Below are 18,810 nucleotides of genomic sequence, written 5' to 3'. Positions count from 1 at the left end.
AAACAAACAAACAAAAAAAACTGTTACAAATGGTTACCATTTGCAACTACTTATCTGTGTGACTCAAGATTTCTAATATTGTGCATACAAAATAAAAGCTGAATTTCATTTGATGCTGAAACTGATATGAAATTGCAACTCTAATTCCGTAATTTCTTGTTTAGAATTTTAGTCCTCACTGGTTAACTTGATAAATAAATGTTTCAAATTGTGAACAGTTCCAGTTGTGGCATGTTGGGTTAAGAATCTGACTGTGGAGGCTCGAGTTCAATCCCTAGCTCACTGCAGTGGGTTAAAGGAACTGGCATTGCTGCAACTGCGGTACGGATTCTGTCCTTGGCCTTGGAACTTCCATATGCTGCTGGTGCAGGAATAAAACAGTAATAATAAAATTGTGGACTTTCAAAAACTCTTATTAATAAAGAAGATATTGGAATTCCCCTGGTGACCTAGTGGGTTAAGTTTCCAGCATTGTCACTGCTGTGGTGTGAGTGTGATCCCTGGCTTGGAAACTTCTGCATGCTGCAAGTGCAGCCAAAAAAAAGAGAGGGAGATTAACAAACTGAAATAAGATTCAAAATTAATAAAATTGAATTTTTTTTTTTTTTTTTTGTCTTTTGTCTTTTTTTTGTTGTTGTTGTTGCTATTTCTTGGGCCGCTCCCGCGGCATATGGAGGTTCCCAGGCTAGGGGTCGAATCGGAGCTGTAGCCGCCAGCCTACGCCAGAGCCACAGCAACGCGGGATCCGAGCCGCGTCTGCAACCTACACCGCAGCTCACAGCAACGCCGGATTGTTAACCCACTGAGCAAGGGCAGGGACCGAACCCGCAACCTCATGGTTCCTAGTCGGATTCGTTAACCACTGCGCCACGACAGGAACTCCTAAAATTGAATTTTAATATTTCATTTATTTTTAGCTAAGATCAAAATCGACAAATAGCTGCACAAATAAAGTATTGAGGCCCCTAGGAAGAAATATGGTATAGCAATAAGGAATATTGGCTCTCAAGTCCAATAACCATATTTAGATCCAAGCTTCCTTATTTTTGAACAGTACAGTGGTTTTCAGTACATAAACAGTACATAAATTTTCATGTCAGAAAAATTATGATTTTGCAGATCCTTCCATAAAGAGTTTAAGTCTACTTCCTACCCTTTGAATCTTGGTTGACCTATAATGGTCTACAGTAGAATGTAACAGACTGTACTGGTTCTGAGCCAAGTTTGAAGAGATCTTAAGTATTTTAGCTCTCTTGGAATTTTGCTACTGCTATGACCAGTCCAAGGCACATTGCAAAGAGAATGAGAAACAATGTGGAGCAGCATCAGTCATCCCAGCTGAAGCCAACCTCAGATGCATGAGGAAGCCCTTCAGAAATAGCCAAATCTTGGAGTTCCCATAGTGGCTCCGAGGTAAGAAACCTGAGTAGGATCCATGAGGACATGGGTTCGATCCCTGGTCTTGCTCAGTGGGTTAGGGATCTGGCGGTGCTGTGGCTGTGATGTAGGCGCAGCTGCAGCTCCTATTCGCCTAGCCTGGGAACTTCCTTATGCCCCAGGTGCAGTCCTAAAAAGCAAAAAAAAAGAGAGAGAGAGAGAAAGAGAAAGGAAGGAAGGAAGGAAGAAAGATCGCCACATCTGGCTCAGAGTGAAAGAACTAACCAGCATATAAGTTATAAACCTGTGAGCAGTAATAGGTATTGTTTTAAGGCACTGAATTTTGGAGTGGTTTGTTATGCAGCAGCTGATAAAATGCTTCAAAGGATGCTATGATGATGAAATAACAAAGTATATAATGTATATTAGTACATTGCCTGGCATATGGTAGTTAATCAGTGCATTTAGCTTCTGCTATTGCTGTTTTTTTAATATGTCTAAAAAGCAACATTTTTTTAAAAGCAGCTTTATTGAGATTCACATACCATAATTTATTTTTTTCTTTCTTTTTTTTTTTGACTTTCTCTCTTTTTAGGGCCACACCCACAGCATGTGGAGGTTCCCAGGCTAGGAACCTCCAACTGAAGCTGTAGCCACCAGCCTACACCACAGCAATGCGAGATCCAAGCTGCGTCTGCAACCTACACCACAGCTCATGGCAGTGCCGGATCCTTAACCCACTGAGCAAGGCCAGGGATCGAACCCACATCCTCATCGATGCCAGTCAGGTTCGTTAACCACTGAGCCATGACAGGGACGTATCACATACCATAATTTATATACCATAAAACCCTTTTTGTTGTTGTTATTTGGTTGGAGGTGGGGGGGTTGGCTGTACCTGAGGCATATAGAAGTTCCCAGGCCAGTGATCAGACCCACACCATAGCAGCAACCCAAGCTGCTGCTGTGACAATGCTGGAGTCTTAACATGCTGTAGGGAACTCCTTCAGTATCTTTAAAGTATACAATTCAGGAGTTCCTGTCGTGGCTCAGTGGTTAGCGAATCTGACTAGGAACCATGAGGTTGTGGGTTTGATCCCTGGCCTTGCTCAGTGGGTTAAGGATCCAGCGTTTCCATGAGCTGTGGTGTAGGTTGCAGACGCAGCTTGGATCTTGCGTTGCTGTGCCTGTGGTATAGGCTGGCAGCTACAGCTCGGATTGGACCCCTAGCCTGGGAACCTCCATATGCCACGGGTGCGGCCCTAGAAAAGCCCCCCCCCCAAAAAAGTATACAATTCAGTGGGTTTTTAGTATATTCACAAAGTTGTGTAACCATTGCCACTATTTAATTTTAGAACTTTTTCTTTTTCTAAAATTTTTAGGTCTGCACATGCAGCATATGGAAGTTCCTGGGCTAGGGGTTGAATCAGAGCTATGGCTGCTGGCCTGAGCCACAGCCACAGCAACCCCAGATCTGAGCTGTGTCTGCGACCTATACCACACCTTGAGGCAGCTCTGAATCCTTAACCCACTGGGCTCAAGGCCAGGGATGGAACCCCCATCCTCAGGGATGCTAGCCAGGTTCTTAACCTACCGAGCCACAGTGAAAACTCTTAGAACATTTTTATCACCCCAGATAGAACCCATCAGCAGTCACTCTCCATTCTCTCCTATTCCAGCCCGTGGCAACCACTAATCTAATTTTCTATTGCAATAGATTTGCCTTTCATGAACATTTCATATCATTAGAATTATACTACATGTAAAAAGGTGGGTTTTTTTTTTTTTTTTTTTTTTTTGTCTTTTTGCCTTTTCTAGGGCCGCTCCCATGGCGTATGGAGGTTCCCAGGCTAGGGGTCTAATCAGAGCTGTAGCTGCCAGCCTACGCCAGAGCCACAGCAACGGGGATCCTTTAACCCACTGAGCAAGGCCAGGGATTGAATCCGCAACCTCATCATTCCTAGTCGGATTCGTTAACCACTGAGCAACGATGGGAACTCCAGAAGGTTTTTTTTATGACAGACTTCTTTCCCTTTCTTCAAAGGTCCATCCATGTTGTAATATGTATCAGAACTCATTTCTTTATTACTGAATAATATTCCATTGAATGACTACAACACATTTTTTAAATCTGTTTAACAGTTGATAGACATTTGTATGATTTCTACATTTTGGCTGTCATGAATAATGCTACTATGAACATTTGTGCGCAAATTTTTGTGTATACACATGTTTTCATTTCTCTTGGGTATATAACTAAGAGTAGAATTGCTGGGTCATTTGGTGAATCCATTTTAAACTTCCAAGGAAATGCCAAGCAGTTTTCCAAAGTGGCCGCACCATTTTACAGTCCTGGCAACAATGTATGAGGATTCCAGTTTTTCTGCATCCACTTTAACACTTATTATTGTCTCTCCTTTTTGATTTTAGCTATCCTTGTGAATGTAAAGGGGTATCACATTGTGGATTTGATTCGCATTTTCCTAGTGTCTAATGGTGTTGAACATCTTTTCATGTGCTTATTGGCTATTATATATCTTTGGAGAAACAGGCAAAAATTCTTTGCCTGTTTTTAAATTACATTGTCATTTTATTATTGAGTTGTAAAGAGTTCATTGTATATTATGGATGCAATTCCTTTATGAGATATGTAATTTGCAGATCTTTTCTCCCATTCTGTGAGTGGACATTAACTTTCTTTATGGTATCTTTTGAAGCAGAAGTTTTTAATTTTGATAAAGTCCAAGTATTTTATTTTTATTTTTTAATTTTTTAGCTGCACCCAATGCATGCAGAAGTTCCCAGGCCAGATACCAAACCTGCACCACAGCAGCAACTTGAGAACTTCAAGTATTTTTATTTTCGTTACTTGAATTTTCTGTTAAGAAACCATCACCTGGGAGTTCCTGTGTGACTTCGCAGGTTAAGGATCCGCCATTGTCACTGCAGCGGCTCAGGTTGCTGCTGTGGCACAAGTTTGTTCCCTGGCCTGGGAACTTGCACAAGCCACAGGCATGGTCATAAAGCAAAACAACAACAACAACAAAAATCAACTGACTTTGATATGAGAGCTTATTACTGAATTCTCAACTCTGTTCTATTGATCTGTAGATATATAAAAAAAATGATATATATGATCTACAGACATATGCAAATACCACACTGTCTTGATTACTGTAGCTCTATATTGAAATTAGGAATGTGAACCCTACAACTTTGTTCTTTCAAAGTTATATGGGCTATTCTGAGTCCATCACATTTTCATATGAATTTTCAGATCAGTTTGACAATTTCTGTAACAAAGGCTACTGGCATTTTTTTAGATAATATTTGTTTAAAAAAGAAAGAACTGATGTTAGTGAGCTTTGTTCTCGATGAAATGGTGGTGTTATAGAATAGCAAAATAGTTACTCTTGAAAATATGAAATCGAAAAATGATAGATGATAGCTAAAAAGTATCGATGAGTAATATAGAGAAAGGACTTGGGTGATGATCGCTTTAAGAAACTGAAGTCATTTACCTGGGAAAAGAAAAAAATAGGGGACATAACTATCTTCACTTTATCTTGTGGAAGATAGCTTATACAACTTGAAAGACCAAGATAGTGAAAAGAAGCAATAAGATTGTGAAAGAACTTTCCATAAAAGCTGTCTGAAAATGATATGGGCTGCTTTGTGAATTCCCCATCAGTGGAAATGTTCAGGCACTTTGATAATTGGCTGTGTAATATATGCAGTGGCTAATGGGAAAGGCTGCAGAGTCAAACATAGGTTTGAATTTCAAGACTGCCACATTTAGGCTATATACCCTTGGGCAAGTTAATCTATTCATCCCTATTTTCACCTGGATATAATGTTACCTACTATAGGGTTGTGTTGTGAGACAGTGCTTAAAAATTACTCATTTCTGAAAAATACTGTTATTAAGATCATTGTAGCACAAATTATGAACTAGTTCTAAAAGAGTTTAGTTCGTGAACTAGATCGCCTTAATTTATGATCCTTCACACAAAAATCTGTACAGAAATGTTTCATTGCGGCTTATTTGCAATAGCCAAAGCATGGATACAGCCAAGAAGTCCTTCAGTGGATGACTGGTTAAACCAACAGGCACATTCATACCATGGAATAGTACTCAGGATTAAAGGAGCAAACTATTGATACATATAACAGGACACCAAGATCAATATCCAGAAAATTATGATGAGTGGAAAAAGCCCATATTAAAAGGTTGCATACAGTATGACTTCATTTATATAACATTCTTAAAATGACAAATTATAGAAATAAAGAGGAGACTAGTGGTTTTCATTGGGTTAAGGAATGGGAGGATAGTGGGAGAGGCTATAGAAGGGCCACATGAAGGATCCTTAAAGTGATGGAAATGTTCTGTATTTTGACTCTATCAGTGTCACTATCTGGGTTGTGATATTGTACTTTATTCTTGCAAGATGTTACCTTTGGGGGGAACTGGGTAAAGGATACATGAAACGTGTATTATTTCTTTCAATTGTATGTGAGTCTACAAATTTCTCAATAGTAAAAGTTTAAAAAATGACCTATGACTTTTTGTGACCATTGAAGTGTTAGCGTATAGTCTTTGGGATACCTTTTCTAAATTTTTTACAAGCTTTTTCAACTTTTTGGTATACATTTGGCCTCTATGAGAAAATATATATGTATGTGTATATATATATATTTTTTTTTTTTTTTAAGAAAGAGGGCTCTAAAACTAGCTAAAAAAGTGTCATCAGAAGAGTGATAGAACTTTAAATACACTAGTGAGTAAAAGCCCCTTCTAAGTGCACCTGAAAAAAACTCAAATTGTTTAAAGACTAAGGAAGTTATTTGTCTCTGGAATTTGTTTTATCCACACTTTAAACAAATAACAACTGTGATTGGAAGGAGGACTCTTCCTTCCTGGAATAGCAGAAATAGACAACAAGTTGTATCTCAGAATGATGGTAGTTGAACAATATTAGAGAAGTAGTTTAATGATAACTTTGAGAATTTTTTTCTTCATTTTGACTTCCTAGAAGGTTTGAGATTATTTATCTCTAGTTTTAACCATCAGTCTTATTTTGTTTTCTTGGGGTTTTATGGTGGTGGTGAGTTGTTTTGTTGTCGTTGTTTTTGGCCATATCCACACTTATGGAAATTCCCAGGCTGGGGGTCAAATCTGAGCCACACCTGTGATCTCTCCCACAGCTCTGGTAATACCAGGTCCTTAACCCACTACACCACAACAGGAACTCCTTTCTCTCTCTCTCTCTCTCTCTCTTTTTTTTTTTTTTTTTTTTTTTTTTTTGGTGTGAAATATACATAACAAAATTTACCATCTTAACCATTTTAAAGTATATAATTCCATGATATTGTACATTCACATTATCGTGCAGCCATCACACCATCCATCCCATAATTCTTTTCATTTTGTACCATCAGTCAGTTTTAATAGGAAACCTGTCCTCTACCTGCCTTCCAGTAATAAACATGTGGTTAACTTGTACTCTGCAAATCAGCATTCAAAGGACATGAAGAAACTGAGAGGAGAAATCAGTACTCAATTTTTTCATAGTATTAGTGACTTTGAGCCTTTTTCTTGCAGTGCCCCGATTTGTATAATGTCCTGGAATGTAGAGTGAGCAAATATTCCATTCTTCTGCTTTCATTTGTCTTATCATTAGGACTTTTTTCTACTTATAGGTATTTTAAGAGGATATGGAAAGTATGGTTTAGTCCAGATTTCCTCTTTAAGATCAGACTTTTGAGATTCACCACCCCCTTTTTTTCCTCAAAGTATCTTCTATTATTCTTAAGTAAGCCATGTGTGTGTTTGTGTGCACGCACACACATGCATGCATATGTGTCCTTTACCTTTAAAAGCAGTGGTAAAATATTAAAGGGTTATAAGAGCAAGACTTCAGTGGAGGGGATGGATTAGAGTGGTTCAAGATTGGAGGCTGGTAGACCCAATGTTGTAATATGGATATAAGATGCAGCATATAAGATGGAAAACTGGTCACATTGTCCTGACCAGCTCTTCCCATAATATCTAAAACAGGGCCAGAATAATGGCCTTAATGACACAGGCATACCTAGAAGAAGAAATAGTGACCTCAGGATCATGTCACCCACTCTTTCTAGGACCTGCCTCCCTCCAGAGCTGGAGCCCACAGCTGTCTCATATTAGTGGTTGTACCAGAGCATGTTGAGATGATCCAAGGAGCAGGCTTGAGTGGGCCCGATGCTCTTGTAGTGACACTGGGGTCATGACTAGTTTGGTAGTTGGGAAAGTTGAGTTGGAGGGCTTAGGGTTGGAAATCAGCTGATAGGTAGAGTTAGTATGGTGTTAGCCGGACCTAGATCAGCAAGGAAGCAGGGAGCTGAAGTAGTTAAAATAAGGGAGGATTGAAAAAAATTCAGGTTAAGAAAATTGAGCTGTTCAGAGACGGTGGTGGTGGGTGCCAGTGATGGTATCCGGTGGTATTGGGTACCAGGTGGAGACTGATTCGAGGTGGCACTGGGTGGTTGTATTGGTGTTTGCCAAGACCACCCCCAGCTTCTCTGATTCCCTAGGAGGACTCCGAAGTCAGCACATAGTCATACTTAACAGCTGTTACTTTTTACAACAAAAGGATACAGAGCAAAATCAGCAAAGGACGAAGGCACATTGGGCGAAATCTGAAAGAAACCAGACGTAAGCTTGCAAGAGTCCTTTCCCAGTAAATGACACATCGGACACACTTAATTCCTTTAGTGAAAAGTTATGACAGCATGGAGTTCCTGTCATGGCTCAGCTGTTGGCGAACCTAACTAGCATCCGTGAGTATTAGAGTTGCTCTCATGGCTCAGTGGAAACGATTCTGACTAGCATCCATGAGGATACGGGTTCGATCCGTAGTCCGTAGTGAGTTAAGGATCCGGCGTTGCCGTGAGCTGTGGTGTAGGTCACAGACATGGCTCGGATCCCGTGTTGCTGTGGCTGTGGTGTAGGCCAGCGGCTACAGCTCCAATTCGACCCCTAGCCTGGGAACCTCCATGTGCCAGGGGTGCAGCCCTAAAAAGACCAAAAAAAAAAAAAAAAGAAGAAGAAGTTAGGACAGCACATGAAATGTTGCCACTCAGGGAAACCCAATAGCATCGCAGTGCCCAGGGTTTTTAGTGGGGCTGGTTGTGTAGTCATTTTCTGCCTAGCATGTACTAAAATTCCAGGCTCCCAGAAAGAAAGTAGGTATTTAACATAAAATGTCCTGTTTGTATAAACAGTGTGGGCACAGTGACCCACTCTTACCAGTTCTGGGAATAGTAGGAACTCTCCTGAAATCTAGGTTCCCAGACAGCAGCTAAGGGGCAGCCTTGCAACAGGCCTTTCTAAGGATAGTGGTCTTGGGCTTGCTCTTTTAGCTCTTTTCTGCACAGTTGGATTAGGCAGCAGGTGGCAGTGGTATACGTTGGACAGTTGTTGGGCAGCAGTGGAGGCAGTGGTCGGCAGAACTAAGAACAGCTAAACATCAGAGAATAGAGGGGGCCTTGCCTCTGCCTGTGGCCTAGTAGAGCTTCCTCTTCAGGCCTGGGCACATGCTCACAGCCACCACCTCACTCCACAGCAACAGCCCTTCCATTACCATCTAGGAGAGTGTTATTAATAGTATCTTGTGGACTTCCCATCATGGCTTAGCAGTTGTCAAATCGACTAGTATCCATGCAGATGCAGGTTCAATCCCTGGCCTTGCTCAGTGGGCTAAGAATCTGGCATTGCCATGAGCTGTGGTGTAGGTTGCAGACGTGGCTTGGATCCTGCATTGCTGTGGCTGTGGTGTAGGCCGGCAGCTGTAGCTCCAATTCGACCCCCTAGCCTGGGAACCTCTAAGTGCTGTGGGTGAGGCCCTAAGAAGACAAAAAAAAGATAGTATTTTTTAACAGGAGTTCCAAGCATTCCCAAGGCCAAGTCAGTTTGGATTAACATGATGTCCCTTACTATATTCCCAAAGCCTTTAAATATACTAGTATGTGATATATTGTAATTATTCAAGAAATGAATAACTATATAGCATTCTCAAATTTCTTTGGCCAGAGAGCATTGGTACATTTTTTTACTAGTTAGTAGTCAACAAACTCATTTTGGGAACTGCTGCTCTAGACTTAGGATTTTGAAGCACAGCAAAGGAGCCTTGGATTCCCACATGTAAATGGGAGGCAAGCCAGTAGAGACCATGCCCGTCTTGTTCACCACTGTAAGCATGGGCATGTGGAAGCACATCACAAATTTCTTGAGTGACTGAAGGAATGCATTGGCGTCTTTATTAAAAAATAAACTTGGAAACTAAAAGAAGATGGGATTCGAAGAGTTTGTGGCATCTCTTAACTGTACTGTACAAGCTCCATTGGGTCACAGACCATAACTGCTTTGTTCACCATCTTATTCACAGGCCTGGCACATCATAGGTGCTCAGTAACTTTTAAATAAATGGGTACAACTCTTTTGTTATTGTTGAATAAATGGGTGCAACACTGTTGTTGCTGCTGCTGTTTTAAAGATTTCATATGTAAGAAAGGTGAAACTTATTAGTCAAAATGAAGTACATAATTACCTAGAGATTTGATTTAGTTATGCTATTTACTATTGAATATTGAGAGTTGCATTTAAGTATTTTAAACATTTTTTAGCTCCCTTGTGATTAAGGCTTTTTAATTTTAAAAAAACTTCCAACATACAAATGAATAAATATAACACACACAGTATAAAATAAAGCAAATACTCATATATCCGGTATCCATCATTTGAAATAGTTCATTACCAATTTCTTTGTGTACCTTGCCCCAGGATCTAATGCCAGATCCTTAACCTACTGAGCAAGGCCAGGGATGAGGATCCGAGTCGGGTTCGTTAACCACTGAGCGATGAAGGGAACTCCCTGTTTTTGAGTTTTATATAAATTATGTCGTGCAATATATTACAGTTTTCACTCAGTATTAGTTTTTGAGACTCATCTATGTCATACATGTAAATGCAGGAGATTTTGCTGTTTTGTTTTGTTTTCCTTTGCTTTGCTTTGGCTGTGCCCCACCCAGTGTACAGAAGTACCTGGGCCAAGTATCAAACCTGTGCCACAGCAGCAACCTGAGCCACTGCATGGACAGTGCAGGATCCTTAACCTGCTGAGCAGGAACTCCTCATTGTAGTGGTTTTAATTTAGACCACAAAAGAACTCTCGTTTATTCTTTTTATTTCTGTATGATGTTCCATTGTATGACCATATCTCTATTTAACCACTCTTCTTCAATGGACGTTTGAACTTTTTTAGAATTTGATAATCCATGTTCTACTACTATGAACATTGTGATACATATTTCCCAGTGTACATATAACCTGTTTTTCTAAAATAAATACAAAGGAGTGGAATACCTGGGCCATAGACATGTACGTTTTCAACTTCGCAGATGATGCCAAATTTGTTTTCCAAGATATTTATTTGTATTTATGATGCCATAAACAGTATAGGAAAGTTCCCAATACTTTGCACCCTCTTTAACATTTGCTGTTGTCTTTTTCATTTTTCCTAATATGGTGGTTGTGGGTGGTGTCTCATCGTGTTGGGTTTTTATTTTTTATTTTTTTGGCCCCACCAGCAGCATATGGAAGTTCCCAGGTCAAGGATCAAATCTGAGCCACAGCTGCAGTCTACGCCACAGCTGCCCAGCAACACCAGATCCTTAACCACTGTGCCACAGCAGGAACTCCTCATTGTAGTGTTTTTAATTTACATTTCCCTGATTCGTAATAAAGGTGAAAATCTTTTCTTGAGTTTACTAGCCATTTGCATTCTCTTTTCTGTGAAATGTCTATTTGTGTCTTTTCATTTTTAAAATAAATTTAAAGACATTCTTTATTCTAGATACTAATCTATCGTGCAGATATCTTTTCCCAGTGGTGGCCTACCTTTTCACTTTTTTTTAAATTGCAGAGGTAATGCTGAAAGGAGTAACAAGGCTCATCTCCAGGGTCCATAAGGTGAGTCCTAACTGACCTAAATAGTTTGTGCAAACTGTCTTTAGGTGGATTTCTTTTCTGGAATCACTGTACCCAGAATAAAATTCTCTGGAATACTTGAGCTGACTAGTGCTTGAATTTACAAGTTTACACTGAAAAGAACAGTCACAATTCCATTTCTCTGCCCATACACTTCATTGTGCTAAAAATCCAGTAGCAGGTCTTATAGAACAGTTTTGCTTAAGAATTTACCCTGGCATAGGAGAATTAAAATAGATAAATAAGCTTAAGTGCAGCTATCTTTATTAACATTTATTATTCTCTAATTGGGTTGATGATTATCTTCCCTCAATGAAGTATTGAATAAGTTGCCAATTTCTGATAGCTGATTAAAATAACAAAATCATCTGTCAGAAAGTCCATTCTGTTGCTTTGCTGCATTCTCTCATTTATTTAGCAAATAATGTTTTAGTACCTTCCATATGGCAGGTACTTAGGATTCTAAGATGACTCATGTCACTAATAAAGGGTACTCTTTTTTGGGCATCAATTATGACCAACTCATGAAGTAGATAAGAGCTTTGTTTCACAGACGCAGAAATTGAGGATTAGAAAGGCTAACTTGCCTAAAGTAATATGGTGTGAAGTTGGTTATCTAACCCAGACTAGATAGCAGGTCTGTCTGACTTCAAAGCCTGTGGCCTTAACCACTGTGCCGTATTCCATTTTGTGGTCCATATTCTTCAGGACCTCAAAGTTCAGTAGTGGAATCATGAATAAATGATTGTTACAGCATGGTGCTGTAACAGCACCCAGGAGAAGCACTTAATGTGGATTATAGGGTCCAAAGGAAATGCTACCAGAGCTAAGTCCTAAAGGATAAGAACTGAGCCAGAAGCACTTAGTCACTTCCATCTAATCATTTAATTACAAATTGGATTCCTGGAAAAGGATCCCTCCCTCCTATAGTATTCACCACCCCCCCAAACCCCAGACTCATGACAAACCTGTATACATAAAATAACCCATTATTGGAGTTCCCATCGTAGCGGAGCAGAAACAAATCTGACTAGGAACCATAAGGTTGCAGGTTCAACCCCTGGCCTTGCTCAGTGGGTTAAGGATCCCGCATTGCCATGAGCTGTGGTATTGGTTGCAGACACAGTTCCGATCTGATGTTGCTGTGGCTGTGGCGTAGGCCAGCAGCTATAGCTCCTATTCGACCCCTAGCTTGGGAACCTCCATGTGCCACGGGTGTCGCCCTAAAAAGCAAAAACAAACAAACACAATAACCCATTATGACCCTACAGGCAGCTGGGTGTTGTTTCAGGTCCTTTCTCATAATAAATAAACAAACAAACAAACAAACCCATTATCATAAAATTAAAATAAAAGCAAAGAACAAAGGGATGGATTCCATTAAAAGTCTACAATTTCTTCTTCCTTATTAGCAGGCGAGAAAGACCTGAGAAAGAACTGCAGAGAAATGTCAGAAGAATTTTATGCTTTTTGTGGATTGGTTTAGAGTAACCTTTATTGGCTCATGAATGCTGTTTTTTGAACTGTGTGATTTTCATCCTGAAACTGTGCAGAGGCAGTTGTACACGTGGTTGTTTTCCCTGGAAATGAGACTAGCTAGGTGATGCCATATATGACATTAAGAAGTAAGGAATCCATTTTGCTAGCTTTTAATGTGCTGCAAAATTAGCGTTTAACTAAAAAGTCATAGGTTTCTTGTAGAAATAGCACCACCTTGTGGCCCTTGAATGTCTATAATTTTCCACTTGACTGCTGCCTTAGAGACATGATACTTTCCAGTAGAAATGAGAAAATTGTATCAGTAGTGGGGTGTATTGTTCAGATCACTATGCTGACATAACAGGCCTTGAATTCACACTGGCCTCGCTCTATACATGATACTGTTTGAGTTTTGTGTATATGTTTTGTATATTTTTTGTTGTTGTTGCTGTTGCTGTATTTCCAAAATGGCTTACAGGCAAAATATGGGAGTAGACATAGAAATAGTTTATCAGGAGTTCCCGTCGTGGCGCAGTGGTTAACGAATCCGACTAGGAACCATGAGGTTGCGGGTTCGGTCCCTGCCCTTGCTCAGTGGGTTAACGATCCGGCGTTGCCGTGAGCTGTGGTGTAGGTTGCAGACGAGGCTCGGATCCAGCGTTGCTGTGGCTCTGACGTAGGCCGGTGGCTACAGCTCCGATTCAACCCCTACCCTGGGAACCTCCATATGCCGCGGGAGCGGCCCAAGAAATAGCAGCAACAACAACAACAACAAAAGACAAAAAAGACAAAAAAAAAAAAAAAAGAAATAGTTTATCAGATATGAATAAAACCTGATCCTTTCTCCAAGTGCTTGTGGCCTAGAACAGGAGACAAAATGATATAAAAAGGATAAAGATTTTGGAGTCAGACAAACTTGGATTTGAATTCTAGTTTCATCAGTTACCCACCCTGTGACCTTAGACAAAGTTAAGTTCCCCAAACCTTGGTTTCCCTCATCAATAAAATAGACATAACATTCTACCTATCTTCTAGGATTCATGGTTCAAAAATAATGTGTGTATAACCCTATATTGCCCAGCATCTTGTAGGTACTCAGTTAACAGAAGCTGTGAATGTAGTCCAAAGCAGAGTAAAAGTGCATGCAGTACAAAGAAAATGCTATCCCTATGGAGGGAAAGATAATTACTTTTGCCTGGAGGTGTCTGGAGAATCTTCACAGAGGATTTGACATTTGAGATAAGCCCTAAAGGATGAGTAAGATTAAATAGGGAATTTGAAGTAGAATGAACAGAAGTATAAAGCCATGAAAATGAAGAACATATTTTAGCATGGTTGTCTGGCTGGAGTATAGAGTTTGGAAAGGCATAGGACTAGAAATGTAGGTTGAACTCCTACCAGTGGCCTTGATTATCATGCTAAGGACTTTGAGACTTATTTTGATATTAGTAGGGAACCATCCAAGCTTTGTTGATTAGCTGAAGGTTAAACGTATTGGGGAGCACAAATCTCCTAGACTATGAAAGATGAAAAGTCAGAGATTTAGAGGTGAAGGTATCAGTTTGGGGGAAAAAATAAAGTTGTTAATGGAGTTTAAGGTCTTCTTGTTAAATGGGTAAGTATTAGGAGAGGTAGTACAAAAACAGTATACCTTGTCTACACTCATGAAGCTGCTTGGTTCAGGCAGCTTTCATATTACTTATTGACCTAGCAAGAGACTCCCTTATTAGAGCCATCTCTCACACCTCCATTCGCCTGATTTTGCTGGCTTCATACTCTAATCTTTGTCTTGTAACTGGCATCTTTTCACTTCTACACAAGGCCTCTTATCCTTGTACCCAGTTTGGGAATTCTCCAGTTAGCTTTTTCTCAGATTTGTCTCCTGAGATCTCATCCTCTCCCCTAACCCTTCCCCACTTCTGAGGTTTCCAAGTGCAGTTCACTGACATGCCTGGAGAGCAGTTTATTTTCACTTAGCTGGATGCTTTACACACTCCCTCATTACATGTCCTTAATAAAGGATTCTTTATTTCAGGGCACAGCTAGCAAGAAAATTGTTGCAGGGAGTGTAATTATACCTATCAAATAGGAACACTGCACTAATCCCCTAATAACTGAGGTCACTAGGATTACTAGACAGCTGGGAATTGTACAATACTGGCCACCATTCATCACTGTGGGCAAGAGCATTAAATGTCGTTTCCTGAGTTAGGTTGTTAATGGCTAGCTATGCTCCTGAACAATCTCTGATGGAATTGTTTCCATATGGGACAGAGCCCAGACATAGCAAGTTGGAACCGATTCACAGTATGAATAATATGATTGGACTTAGAGAACTATAAAGAATAACAGGAATCTGGTTTACATAAAACTAAAATGCATGTTAGTGATATTTTTCCATATGGCAGATATGTCTTAAAACCTCAGTGTCGTAGGAGTGCCCGTTGTAGCTCACTGGGTTAAGAATCCGACTAGTATCCACGAGGATACGGGTTCATTCCCTGTCCTCTCTCAGTGAGTCAAAGGATCCTGCATTGCTATGAGCTGCAGCGTAGGTCTCAGGCGCAGCTCGGATCCCACATAGCTGTGGGTATGGTGTAGGCAAGCAGCTGCAGTTCCGATTCAGCCTCTAGCCTGGGAACTTCCGTATGCCACAGATGCAGCCCTAAAAAGGGGGGTGGGGCGGGGGGAACACCTCAGTGTTGTAGCAAGAATAAAAAGCCTAGTAATTCCAGAACACTAAAATGGTTTCTTTTATAGTTGGACCCTGGACATGTTTTGTATATGGGGACCCAGGCACCCCAAAGCCTTGCTGCTCATCTGGATAACCAGGTTCCAGTTAAGAGTCCCAGAGCTATTTCTCGCACCAGTGAGGATGATCCGGTGAGTTGCTAATGTGCATATGGATTTTTTTCAGGACCTTTAAGTCATTTTACATATCAGGAAAACGGAAACCCAAAGAAGCTAAGCAGATTTAAATATAGTCAGGCAATGTACCTGCAACAGCGTTATGGAACCCCAGTGTTCCCCATCCATCTCTGATACCATGGTAGCATAATTCAGGTCAATCCACATCTATTCTAATTCCTACCATTGAACTCACTTCATGCCAAGGGTTGTGTGGGGCATAGAGTAGGTACATGGTAAATACTTAATAAGTCAGTTCCTTAGAAGTTAAATTAAGTAGTTATTATTGATCTTACTATATGTTGGATTGGCAAATTTTTCCTTCAGGAAACAGATAGTGATTATTTTAGGCATATGAGCCAAAGTGGTCTCTGTCACAACTACTTAGCTCTGACGTAAACAAATGGGTGTGGCTGTGTTACAGTAAAACTTTATTTACAAAAATGGGTAGCCAGCCTTGGTTCACCAATCCTGCTATGGAGAATCCTAAAGAAATTGACTTACTTGCCCAGGATCACATAGCAGGGCAGGTACCAGCCAATCTGGTACTTTCACCTTTCTAAGTGGATTTCCTATGGTGTCTGGAAAGGGAACTAGCTTGATAAGTTGAGAAGAGCAGCATTTTAAAGTGAAGTTTGTCAGCAGAAGCCAGGATTCCAGCAATATCCAGTGTTGCATTTTCTACTTCAGGTCCCATTGGGCTAAATGTTGATTTCTTCTTCCTCAGTGTTATTGTTGCCTTTTATAAGTGAAATTTGTTGTGTGGTCTGTGCTTAAATGTCTTAAATGTGAAGAGAACCAATAGCTTTTGTGTCCCTTTTTGTCCCTACCCCCTGAGTTGCCCCATCTTAACATATGCTGTGCGGGTGGAAGGGGAAAAAAATAAACTCATTGCCCAAAACACCATCTCAGCAGGGTGTGTTTTATTTATGTCTCTAGTGTTCATCCACTTTCACAAGCACAAGATGAAACAGAATAAATGAATGAAGTCATTGAAGTGCCTTTCAGCTTTCCATGTAATTGTAGTCCCTTTATCTGCCAGTTCCTCTGGGGTTTCTATGGCAACAGCAGCATGCAGATGATCTTGTCATGTGACTGGAGCATCTCTATACACAGCTTAGAAGAATCCAGATGGCAAGAATTGTCCCTGCTCTCTCTATATCTAGGGTTTACGTTGCTGAGCAACTGGCTTCATCATTCAGACCAACATCAGCTTTATATACACACTGGATTTGGGGATAACAACGAGGTTTTGCCTAAGAAATGAAAGCTGTCTTTTCCAGCTCTGAGAGAAGTGTTTCCTCAGTATGGACTAGATGACCCTCGCTACTTTTTCAAAGTCTTTGTCACTCTATCCATTATACCTGTTTGCATTTTTATTTCATAGGCCAAGCATAGGGAGCAGCACGAGGGTCAGCACTACAACATATCCCTCCAGGAGCTGAAGACTGTCTTCCCCCATGGCCTGCCTCCTCGCTTTGCAATGCAGGTGCTCAAAACGGGAGGGAATTGGAGGGACCTCATAACACAAGCTGTTGATAGCAGAGGGGTGGGATTCAGTGAGGAGAAAGCTATAAAAGATTTGTGTTTTTTTTTTTTTTTTTTTTTTTTTTTGATGATGTCTGTCACAGGAAGTTCCTGGGCCAGGCATCCAGCTTAAGCCACAGTAGTGATAATACTGAATCCTTAACCACTAGGCCACCAGGGAACTCCAAAAGACTTAATTTGAATCTTTAAAAAAAAAAAAAAAAAAAAAAAAAGATAAATTCAGCTGTTGATTATCTCTTGTGAATATTACTGTTGTTATAATTACTTTAAGCAAATGTTTATCTGTAGTTCACCACTTTAAATCCTTTTTGGAGCCAGGCAAACTATTCTTAAATAAACAAACAATATCCCACTCTTTTTCTTGTGTTACCCAACAGATTTCTTTTTTTTGTTTTGTTTTTTTTGTTTTTTGTCTTTTTGCTATTTCTTGGGCCGCTCCCGCGGCATATGGAGGTTCCCAGGCTAGGGGTCGAATCGGAGCTGTAGCCACCGGCCTATGCCAGAACCACAGCAACGCGGGATCCGAGCTGCATCTGCAACCTACACCGCAGCTCACGGCAACGCCGGATCGTTAACCCACTGAGCAAGGGCAGGGACCGAACCCGCAACCTCATGGTTCCTAGTCGGATTCGTTAACCACTGCGCCACGACGGGAACTCCCTTTTTTTTTTTTTTTTTTTCAACAGATTTCTATAGACTTCATTCAGCCTTCAAATAGTTGATAAAAATGAATTTAATATTTGCCTTAGCAAAATACAATGAAAATACATGTGTAGAAAAGCAAAACATAATATATTCCTAAGCCAAATAGAAATGATATTTGGATTAGATGTATCATTCGTTGTTCTTCAGCCTAATAGCTTTTCAGAAAATAGCTTTTGTGGTCATAACTTCAACCCAAAGAGTGTAATCTTGGGTTGCATCATAGCCATTGAAAGAATTCATAATTAACTACAAGCAGTTTATTGGCAAAATTGGGTCTTTTGACTAATTCCTGCTCAGTTATTTTCAGCCTCAGAAATTATTCCTTCTTACTGAAATATCAAACTTGACTGTGCGGGTGATTTTTAGCTTAGGAGCCAAAGGATGTCATTTCTTCTGTGTGCTTTGTTTCAAGAAATTAAATGAGACACCAGTAAAGGAGCTAATTCTAGACCACAGACAGCCTTGTCATCAAACATTTTAAGTTTGGGGAGTTCGCACTGTGGCACAATGGAACCTGCAGCATCTCTGCAGCACTACGATGCAGGTTCAGTCTCTAGCCTGGCACAGTGAGGTAGAGGATCCAACATTGCCACAGTTGTGGTGTAGCTCACAATTGCAGCTGGGATCTGATCCCTGGCCCACCTGAGAACTCCATATGCCACAGGCTGGCCAAAAGGAGACAGCGGTGGGGGGGGGGGGGGCGGTGAAGTTTGGAGGAAGGACACAACCAGAAGAAATCCTCATTTTACACCAAGACGTTCATA

At 40.5% G+C, this 18,810-nt stretch overlaps 1 protein-coding gene across 8 annotated transcripts in view; it reads left to right on the top strand.

Moving 5' to 3' along the window:
- Positions 1-18,810, top strand: part of DAP3 (death associated protein 3) — a 42,033-nt gene that overhangs the window by 9,324 nt on the left and 13,899 nt on the right. For 4 of the 8 annotated variants that reach the window (XM_021089714.1, XM_021089713.1, XM_021089711.1 and 1 more), the window contains 3 exons: positions 11,343-11,389; positions 15,647-15,769; positions 17,181-17,282. In XM_021089714.1, coding sequence (XP_020945373.1) covers positions 11,348-11,389; positions 15,647-15,769; positions 17,181-17,282 — 267 coding nt within the window. In that variant the 5' untranslated portion in view covers positions 11,343-11,347. Of the gene's footprint in view, positions 1-8,012; positions 8,200-11,342; positions 11,390-15,646; positions 15,770-17,180; positions 17,283-18,810 lie in introns of all 8 variants that reach the window. The other 4 variants (XM_021089710.1, XM_021089709.1, XM_021089716.1 and 1 more) reach the window with 2 other exon arrangements.

The sequence above is a fragment of the Sus scrofa genome, chromosome 4 (assembly GCF_000003025.6).
Source record: "Sus scrofa isolate TJ Tabasco breed Duroc chromosome 4, Sscrofa11.1, whole genome shotgun sequence".
NCBI classification, from domain to species: domain Eukaryota; kingdom Metazoa; phylum Chordata; class Mammalia; order Artiodactyla; family Suidae; genus Sus; species Sus scrofa.
This window is presented reverse-complemented; position numbering and strand designations above follow the sequence as displayed.